The sequence below is a fragment of the Lactuca sativa genome, chromosome 8 (genome assembly GCF_002870075.4).
Source record: "Lactuca sativa cultivar Salinas chromosome 8, Lsat_Salinas_v11, whole genome shotgun sequence".
Classification (NCBI taxonomy): domain Eukaryota; kingdom Viridiplantae; phylum Streptophyta; class Magnoliopsida; order Asterales; family Asteraceae; genus Lactuca; species Lactuca sativa.
In genome coordinates, this window is record NC_056630.2 from 210,834,931 (window position 1) to 210,845,545 (window position 10,615).

The 10,615-nt window shown below is 37.6% G+C and overlaps 1 protein-coding gene across 1 annotated transcript; it reads right to left on the reverse strand.

Moving 5' to 3' along the window:
• Positions 1-2,627: 2,627 nt before the first annotated feature.
• On the reverse strand, positions 2,628-3,170 carry LOC111903795 (auxin-induced protein 15A). Its single transcript, XM_023899551.3, has one exon. It carries the CDS (start codon positions 3,068-3,070, stop codon positions 2,777-2,779), a length of 294 nt encoding a protein of 97 aa, XP_023755319.1. The 5' UTR covers positions 3,071-3,170; the 3' UTR covers positions 2,628-2,776.
• Positions 3,171-10,615: the final 7,445 nt, after the last annotated feature.

Genomic DNA, 10,615 nt, shown 5'->3' on the forward strand with positions numbered 1-10,615 from the left:
TATATATAATAAAAAAATTGGACGTTGTGCTGTAGCACCCGGTTCCGGGTATAAATTTCATTCAAGTATTATTCATTTTTTGGCCTAGAACTCGGTGAGTTGATGGCCAACTCGACGAGTATGAGCGACTTGGACCCGGGAGTTTAATGACCTACTCGACGAGTTGGCCCTGACTGGATAAAACCCTAATCTAACGGATTGTACCCTATTTAAGCATCTCATTCAGCCTCTGTTCGTCCCTATTGCTCTCAGAACTCTCCATATCAAACCCTAATTGTTTGTGTAAAGATCTAAGGCATTTGTGGTGGTTTTTGGTGATTTTTGATCATACGAAGGAAGAGAAAGGCTTGTGGAATCAAGAGGAGGCCAGAGGAGTTCGAGTTTGTGCACCCTTTGCAGTTCTTTAGAGGTATAAAGCTGATACATTGCTCTTTCATGTTTTAGATCCCCTTTTGGGGCGATTTAGGGCTTTTAGGAGCCATTCTTGGTGACCAATCATGAGTGCAAGCATGGTTGGGGGCTAAGACTTCAGATCCAAGGTCTTTGAGCGGTTACAAGGCAAAAAGGGACTGATTTTGGAGCCTTAGAGAGCCCCATGCAACTTAAGAGTCTCATTTAGGGCCATTTGAGCTCATAGTCCGTTGCATGCACGTAAAGTTTGTAACTTTACGTGCTAGATCGATCTTAGAAGCCTAGATCTATCTTTTGGTCAAGTGTTGTACATCAGAAGTCGAGAAATGAGAATTGGTCATTCTTGACTCGGCGAGTCCATGGCTTGACTTCCCTTTTCTGTTGAGGTTCGAAGAAACCCAATGAGTGTTAGAGTGGTCTTAGAGGGGTCCGGGGGAGTGACCCAATGTATTAGACTTAGCCACAGACCTGGAAATCATAGGACTCGACGGGTTGTTCATACAACTCGGCGAGTCAATGGCAGACTTATTCATAGGATGGGGATGAACTCGACGAGTTGTTCATACAACTCGACAAGTCGGATGAAGGTTCATTCGAGGATGTTTAGAAGGAGAACTCGTCGAGTCATTGCTAAACTTGCCGAGTAGGAGCGTGGAGAAGGACAGATGAAAGGATAGGGACTCGACGAGTTGGCGGCCCAACTCGACGAGTCAGGTCAACTGGAAGTTGACTTAGACTGTGACTTGGTCAGGGGTAAAATAGTCATTTTACCCTAAGAGTAGTTATCATTGTCTGATTAAGTGTTTTATGGATTTATAGCCGGAGGATCACCGGAGCAGCAGTCAGACATCTGCCGATCAGCTTTTCAGCAGTCAACCTTACGAGGTGAGTTACCTTCTAGTAGAAGTGGGTCTAAGGCACCAATGTCGGCCCACCAGTAGGAGTCGTAGGTTAGATGATTGTCTTTGTGATATTCATCTAGGTTTGCTACTACCGAATATGTTATGTGTCAGTATGATATGATGTTATATGCTACTAGTAGTAGGGGAGATAGTCTCCAAGATTTCCGGTCGATAGGGCCGAAGGGGGTAGTCATACCCAATCTTGCTAGATAGGATATGCTTATGTGTTACATGTTATGTGGTAGTAGTAAAGGGGTGAAATAGTCCCCAGTATCCGGTCGAGAGGACCGAAGGGGAGGCCAAAACCCATGTATGCTAGGCAGTATCCGGTTAAGAGGACCAAAGAGGAGGCCATCACCCAGGTATGCTAGGCAGTATCTCGTCGAGATGACCGAAGGGGAGGCCAGCACCCAGTTATGCTAGGCAGTATCCGATCGAGAGGACCGAAGGGGAGGCCAGCACCCAGGTATGCTAGGCAATATCCGGTCGAGAGGACCGAAGGGGACGCCAGCACCCAGGTATGCTAGGCAGTATCCGGTCGAGAGGACCGAAGGGGAGGCCAGCACCCAGGTATGCTAGGCAGTATCCGATCGAGAGGACCGAAGGGGTAGGTCGGGCACCCAAATATGCTTGACAGTATATGTACGTTATGTGATTGTATGGTATGCGATACGATGGGGGAACTCACTAAGCTTCGTGCTTACAGTTTTCAGTTTTGTTTCAGGTACCTGTTCAGCGAAGGGGAAGGAGTTGCCGCGGTAGCTGCACATCATACACACACATGTTGGATTTCCGCATTACGAGATTCTTTGGATTGTACTCTGACGTTGTTATATTTATGGTTTGGTTTTCAGACATGAGATATTAGATTTATGAAATGATATGTCTTCACTATGTTTCTTATGGAAGTTTTATAAATCAATTAATTAAAAATTAAATTTTTGGACTCGAAATTTAGGATGTTACAAGTTGGTATCAGAGCCCTGGTTTGAGAGATTCAGACACACCCTCGGGATGTCTGGACTCAAACCGAGGGATTAAAAGATTTTTACAAAAAAAATGGTTTTCTAAAAGCTAAGTTAAAAAGTGTTAAGAAAGAACAAGGTGTGTGATGTGCGCGACCGGCCGGGCCCAGAAAGATTGTCGAATAGGGTCAGTCCTGATGAATTAAATATCATCAAAAGCTCAGGATGAACCCAGAAAAAAAAAAAAGTCGTTATCGTTATTATAAGTTTTTATTTTTAAATAAATATATATACTAAAAAATTGGCAATCATAAGAGAAAATATCCACATATATATACAGTTTCTGGAATGAGAAGGACACGCTCGTATATATTGATTATTTTGAAGATTTCTCTCAAGTCTCAACCAATCACACATTTCTGTACTTGACGCTATGTATACACCTCAAAAGACCTAAACAAATGTAACTAACTGTTGCTCTAAAATATATCATGAACATTACAATTGGGCTGTGAGCTCAAAAAATTGATCTTCTTCACATGAAATGGTTAGGCCTCCCATTGGATGATCAAACCCAAATTCTTCCTCTGATTGACGCAACAAGTCCTGGAACAACGGTTGTTCCAAGTACGATACTGGGACAACAAACCGTTTCTTCTGATTTTCTCCAACATACACTGCTAGGTGACCTTTCGGCACATCCCTTTGATAATTGCTGTTGCGAATGGAGTTCAATCTGGTAAACCTTTTTACACTGGAAACCAACGAAGAAGGCAAACGCATAAGACCCATGTCTAATAAAGTGAGAAAAGATCAAGATGTAAATGTTCCTGAAAGACCAAGATTACAAAAAAGATTTCTGTAGATGGGATTATTGAAGACTTGTAGCTTTGAAAAGGTTTCGAGACATGTATTTATAGCTAGCTTGCAACTTGTGTGGAAGTGTGGAGCCTCACATGGCTGTCCTCATCGACATATATATTTTCAGAGAAGTAAGACGCGCGTACAACTCGGATACAGAAGCAATTATAGATATGCTAACTACTTTAAAGCTACACCTCTAATTGTGAAAATAATTAAGTATTAGTTCAACACATCTATAATTAGATATATGCACTACAATAACCAAAATGGGTGTAAACGTTTAACAAAAATGATTTTTGTGATGACCTTGAAAACATAAGAAATTAAGCAGCGTACAAATTAAAATTATAACAAATATGGAAAAGAATTACGTGGGTTGGCTAATTTAATTCTTATGATTATCAAAATATGGAAAGGAATTACGTGGTTTGGCTAACCTGTAAAGCACAATATTCTTCATGTTAGTGTTCCAGACTCTGTATTATTGATTTTGATCGGTATACATTTCTGATTCTTACTTCCTTCCAATTATCATATTAATCAAATGACTTGGTGATTTGTTTTCAATCATAGAATATTTAGGTGATAGTTCCATTATTTTTGCTTATTTTGAATTTAAATTTAGTCGACTTAACTGACACGATTAAAAACTTGGTATATAGTTATTTATTTGAAACATTAAAAACATTATTGCAAGGATATATATTACGTTTTGAATAAAATACTTGGTTTTCATGAGGATCCGAGAAAATTGAAATATTCATTTTGTATTAATGTCGGTCTAAGTATTGATGATGGCGATGTAGTCAAATCTGTTATTAGTAAAAGACATCGACATATGCTGGTCATAAGAACATACTCATATCCGATGATAAGTTATTTTTTGAGAGAAAGACCCACATTATTTTGTTTTTCAAAACATATGGTCATTATAGATAAATGGGTCCCGGTTGCAGACTGCGGTTCCTTGTTTTGCGAGTATAGAGGGAGAGGTCTCGCATTTTGTTGATATGCAAAGAAATCGTGTCTTACCTGGTAGACTATCTGGTACGTCGCGTATCCTTCTCCTAATATATATTGATGGTAGGACGGATGGAGCCTGCTTAATTCAAAACTTAAATTTGCTATCAAAGATCCGGTAACTTCACTACCACGTCATTTTTCACTCATTAATAATATGTTGTAACCGTTATAAATAGCTTTTATAAAAAACAAAAGATAAGAAGTAAGAGTACTTTTTCTAAACTTCCACATCCTAACACTTTTAGAAAACAATTCATCTATTACATTTTCATAATCAACATTATCAAAAAATTCGTTCCCAATTGAAATTAAAGCGAAAGCATTTAATCTCTTTTGAGACATGGTCCAAAGTAAATAAGATTTTAAAAACTTTAGTTTTGAACAACTTATTTCTCCTGATGCAACTCTAATGGAAATACCCAATAATATTTTGTATGCCAGAAAAGAAATTGAATAAGTGTTTATTATTTTTATGAAATTTAGGATTCCATTAGTTGTATTATTTTCAGCTGGAAAATCTTTTTGAAACAATTCCAATCCGTTGGATAAATCATAGCATTGGTGTTTGAGATATGACCATTTTGCAATCTGTTTTCAAGATTTTAGCAACTTGCATTTAACTCACTAGTATTCAGCAACTTTAATGTTTTAGTTGTGAATAAGAAACCAAAAATGTCTTTGTATTATGTGTATTTTCAAACATTCAATCCAATAAACCAATAATTTGATGAACTATGTACATAAAATATTGAATCATCAATAACTCTTGAGATGAAAGTTCATGTACCGGTTCTGATGACCCAACACCACTCACAACAAGTTTTTTTAATTATTTTTTATTATTTTCCTCAACAAACACCTAATTAATTCCTAAATCAAAAGTTATAGCTATCGCACAATCTAAAGCCTTCTCAAACCCATTCTCTTGGTATTTTTAAAAAAAACTTTATAAGTTTGTCATGATACTCATTGCCTCATAAATACACATAGTCTTAGATTGAAGTTGTCTATACAAGTTATTTAGTTTAGCAAATATATGATATCATATAACCATACCACTTATAAATAAAATATGTCAAGTTCTAGACACATAGTTTCACTTTTGATATTTATATAAGTCTCTTCATGAACAAGTTTATACAAATATTCTATTTGTTTGAAGAGGAGCTTAGTTGTCTTACTTTCCCACCTTATACTTGACAAATATTTTAAAGTGAGGCATTGTTCGGGCAAAACGTCATTTATAATTTATAATCGAACTTTAATTTTTTGTATTAATTTTTTGGGTAAATTGCATTTTATAAAATCTGAAATTGTTTGCTAGAATTTATATTAGAAACAAATTTTTATTTTTCTTTAGATATAGACACTTTCGTTAAGTTGGTGATAAATTTTAAAATTTATAATTAGAATTTGATTTTTTGATTTTCTTTGATTTTTTTTCATAACTAAAAGGACTTCAAGATTGCAAAAAAAGTCTTACAATGTGTATATAAGTAACTGACCTGACTAATTTTTTTTAATGATAACACATAAAAATGTCTTTTACAAAAATACCAACAACATAACTATAGGTTTGATCCAAAATTCGAAGGCACTGTGCAACCACACGTCCGCGCACACACCCGAGCCGCCATTGGGCGCAGTGTATTTTTTTTGAGAAATTTCTCGGTGTAGTGCAATTTTCCCTGCATGTTACCCCTAAAATTTATGTGTGCTATCCTGACATTTTGTTGATGGACTAATATATACTTTTTTTGCCCCTTTTCTTAATTGGACTACACTTGGTTGAATCTATCTACATTCATTGTTCTCGTATTTGAGCTCGACACTTGGCTCTCATCCTCTGTTTAACAATTTGGATGCTTGTTTAGTTAATTCAACTCCCTCTCGAATGAAAACAACGGTGGTTCCATGTGAAGTTTCCCCCTTACAACTCTCTTAGTGTTGTTTACCACATATCATTGTCCTGGACTTAGTAGTTTTTTAGTCTTTTTTCAATGGGAAACCTCTCTTTTCCAGTGTTGCATCTCGAGCAAAAATAAAAATAACAACAATTTGGAGAGTATCTGTTGAATTTGTTCCTTGAGACTTGTACGTTTCACTGATAATTGTTGCCTTATGATGTTCTTTTCAAGATTAAATGTTGATGATTTATGAAACTATAGTAGTCAATAAAGTAAACTAATTATAAAAAAAATAGGGGTGAACGAGAATGTAGTTGAGATTCTATTGGAGATGGTGTCTTCTATAAGTATATATACTAAGAATGTTGTTGTCTCCATGATTGTTCTGTTGGGTTTTGCACTTTTATTTTACATTTCCACAAATCTTTATGCTTTTTTGCATTAGAATTGATATAGTTATATGTTAGGGTTTAATAACTTCAATAAATGATTCACCAATTCCAAAAACCCGAGTAATAAAGCAAAACAAATAATAAGAGATGATAAATTACATGGTTCACTCGATCATGATCGGCTATGTCCACATGAGAACATGAGTGAAAGAGAGAGAGAGAGAGAGAGTGTGTGTGTGTGTGTGTATGAGAGAGTGTAATGTCCCAAAATTAATAAGTAAATATTTTTCTTTAAAGAAATCAAAAACATCAAATCATTCAATCTAAAAACCCATCAAAGTATAAAAATATGCCATATAGTTATCAGAGTACAAAACAAGTCACACAATGTGAAATACTTTTGCATGCGGTGCAATCACAATCGAGCTCGTCCCCTTGGAACCGGAAGTACATGAAACAGTAAACATGAAATTGTAAGCACAAAGCTTAGTGAGTTCCACAAAATACCCAATATCATACATACATATCACCCTCAAGTCTATTTCAACTCAATTGATGGGTCTATTTTATCCCCAAGTCTATTTCACCCTCAAGTGTATTTCAACTCAATCGATACTTTTCAACAGACCTGGTCTATTTCACCCCTGGGTCTATTTCACCCCTAATTCTATCTCAACTTAATCGATATTTTTTAACCATATGTGTCTATTTCACCTCCAAGTCGATTTCAACTCAATCGATATTTTTCAACCGAACGGGTCTATTTCACCCCCACATACATATAGCATACAATCATATCATCAAGATTCATAAAGATAACGAGAACATACATGCATATCTACAAGTGTCACGATATCACTATCACCCTGCAAGCATAATCCAGTAGGACGACATTAGTGCCTTCGACCTACGAGTACAATCAAGAAACTCACATCTCAAACGATAGTCAACTGCTACTGCTCTCACTGCTGAAAATACAGATGATATACACCAACTATATAGATACACAAGGTAAACCCTTAGCCCTCCTTCCAAAACTTGGAGTTTAATCAAAAGTCAACTCAAGTCAAAAGTTAACGGTTAAAAGTTGATTTTAATCGACCATCCCTTCGTGGTCATCCATGACCACTTCGTGGCCCATAAATGACAAACAGACGGGGTTTTCCTATTTTTCAGGCCATGACAACCTATGGCCACATTATGGGTATTGGGTAGCCAACATCTTAATGGGTTAAGCGGTTTTCTTTGATTCTAAGATCTCCAAAGCTCAGATCTGGTCCTTCTAATGGCCTGGATAGATAAAGCTTCCAACTTTATCCCTTAAAACTCTCCAAGAGATTGAAATCTCAAACTCTAGGTTATATAAAAACAAAACACTACATGGACTTAATCCTTTAGCATTATATCTTGAAAGTTTAATATTCATCAATTCTAGAAGAGTTCCTAACATCAATACTAACATAATAATATGTGCTTTACATACATTCATGTCTAATGCATATCTTGGGCAAATATTAGGTCAAAATAGGGGTTTTATAACCAAGACTTCATGTATGACACCATAACGCATTCTTACTTTAGATCCAAGGCCTCAGACACCCTAAATGTCCTAGAGATTCATAAAGTTGCAAACTTTACGAAATCTTACCCCCCCAACCCATCAATACATGAAGAATAAGGGACAAATCAAGAGATATAGCAACTAATAAATGAAAAGACCGAGTCTTTGACACTCGCCAAGGTCCAGAAGGTATGCTAGAAGATGAAGATGATGCTTGTAAAGTGAACCACACACCAAAAGGCTTCCTTATCCTTCAAAGATCACAAAAGTACCAAAATAAGCTCACAAAATGCATAGGAGGCTAGGGTTAGGAATTTTGAGATTGAGTGGGTGATAGAGGCTGAATGATGACGAAACCGTAGCTATAATGTCCTTTAAATAGGACCCAAAGCCCAAGAATTAGGGTTTTTTTCCAAAAAAACACAGTTGCCATGCCGTGGCGGGTCATTAAAATCTCGTGTTCAAAAATTTACCACCATGGCATGGTAAAGCTCCACCACATCCTGGCCGCCCAAAATGAAACTTTAAAAATTAGAATTGAACTCATACCTAAAATGGGTGTTACAACTCTCCTCCACTTGAATCAAAATTTGTCCTCGAAGTTTGCGGCTGTGAATAGCTCGGGTTAGTGCTCTACCATCTCCTCCTTGAGTTCCCATGTCCATTTGGAACCCTTCCGTTGCTACCATGTCACCTTCACCAACTGCACTACCTTTTCGGACAAGGCCTTGGTCTTCTTGTTAATAATCGTCACTGGTCTCTCCACATAGTTCAGCCGCTCTTCCTCGAATATCATCCAATGGAACTACTTTGGAATCTTCGGCCACACACGTTTGCATCTAAGAGACATGGAATGTGTTGTGATTCTTGCTAAACGCGACAGTTAGATCTAACCGGTATATAACCTTTCTCACCCGGGCGACAATCCGATAGGGAACGACGAACCTAGGGCCCAATGTGCCCCGCTTCTTGAACTGGATGATGACTTTCCAAGGTGACACCTTCAGGAGCATGAAATCCCCAACCTGAAATACAAGGTCCAACTGGCGTCTATTTGCATAGCTCTTCTAAAGGCTCTGTGTGGTCATGATTCTCTAGCGTACTTGTTGAATCAGCTCGGTAGTCTTGAGTACCACTTCGGTACTCCCCATGAATCGATGTCCTACCTGGGCCCTAACAAATAGGGTTCTGACATTTCCTCCCATAAATCATCTCAAAAGGAGATCGGTCGATGTTGGCGTGACGTTTCCTCCCAACTTCCACCAAAATCTAGCACGCATGCCCGAAGCATACCCTCTAATGTATGGATAGTCATGCTAAAGTGCAGTCGAGTACCCAAATCCTCATGGAATTTCTTCCATAAACTAAAAGTGAATCGAGCGTCCCGATCTGAAACCACTGACACTAGAACTCCATGACGTGCCACAACCTCTCGAATATAAATATATATGTTAAGTATTTTAGTGTTGCGTCTTGGGCCTTTTGGTTTTGTAATCGGATTGGGCTTGTCCATCCGTAGTTATCTAGAATAGTTTCCTTTTATCTAGATAAGTTGTTAGGGTTTTAATATAAATATATGCATGCATGTATGCATATAATAGAGAATAGTCGATTATGTTGATTCTTGTAACTCTATAATACCTCTACAGATTGAAGTTCTTTATCGAGCTCTTCTGGGGTATCTTTGCATTAATCATTCGACATATTCAGTGCAATACTTGTGTTCTTCATTACATTCTTATTTATATTTTGCTTAGAATCATACGATCCTGATAGAACATTGTTCTAACAATTGGTATCAGAGCAGGAGATTGTATGATCAATACACTTTACTTCTGTATTCTCAAATCTTTAGGGTTTCCATTTTTATCGAAGTCGTCGTCTTCTTAACGACGACTACTCAGTTTTTGATAAAACCCTAATCTCAAGTTTACAGGTAAGATTCTAGCAGCTCACCATGTCTCACGACGATACGCATACAAACCCAATTAACATCTCAAACAGCATCGGATCTACAACTAGAGTTCCCATACTCTACACTCAAGACTACGAAGTATGGGCTCATCACTTTGAAGATTACGTGGTTGGATCTGAAGATAATGGCTATCTCATCTGGGAAGCTATCATTCTTAGACCGTTTGTGCATTCAGAAACAAACATGATCGTTAAGACACAGAAGGATTACAACAAGTTGGTGACAGATGTTCAGAAGATGCCACAAGATGAGAAGGACAAGATCCTGTTTAATGTTAAAGCCATGCAAATGATAAGATTCGCCTTACAATCTGACACTTTTCGGCCTGTAGGCTCATGCACAACTGCTAAGGAGATTTGGGATAGGTTGAAGGAACTTTACTCAACTGATGAAGATCTGGAACACTCCATTCAAACTCTATTGCTGTCAGAATTTGGAGTTTTTGAACAGAAACCTGAAGAGAAGCTCATTCAGACCTTTTATCGGTTCAATCATATCTTAAGTAAGATGATCAAGCATGGAATTGAGAGGAAGCTGATCGAGCAGAAAGTTACATTCATGAACGGGCTCAGACCAGAATTGATGGCTGTGGTTTCCACTGTGAAGGCGCATGAA

What these genes read in the sequence shown, in the direction of transcription:
- LOC111903795 (XM_023899551.3), bottom strand. Translation starts at nt 3,070, where the DNA reads ATGGGTCTTATGCGTTTGCCTTCTTCGTTGGTTTCCAGTGTAAAAAGG.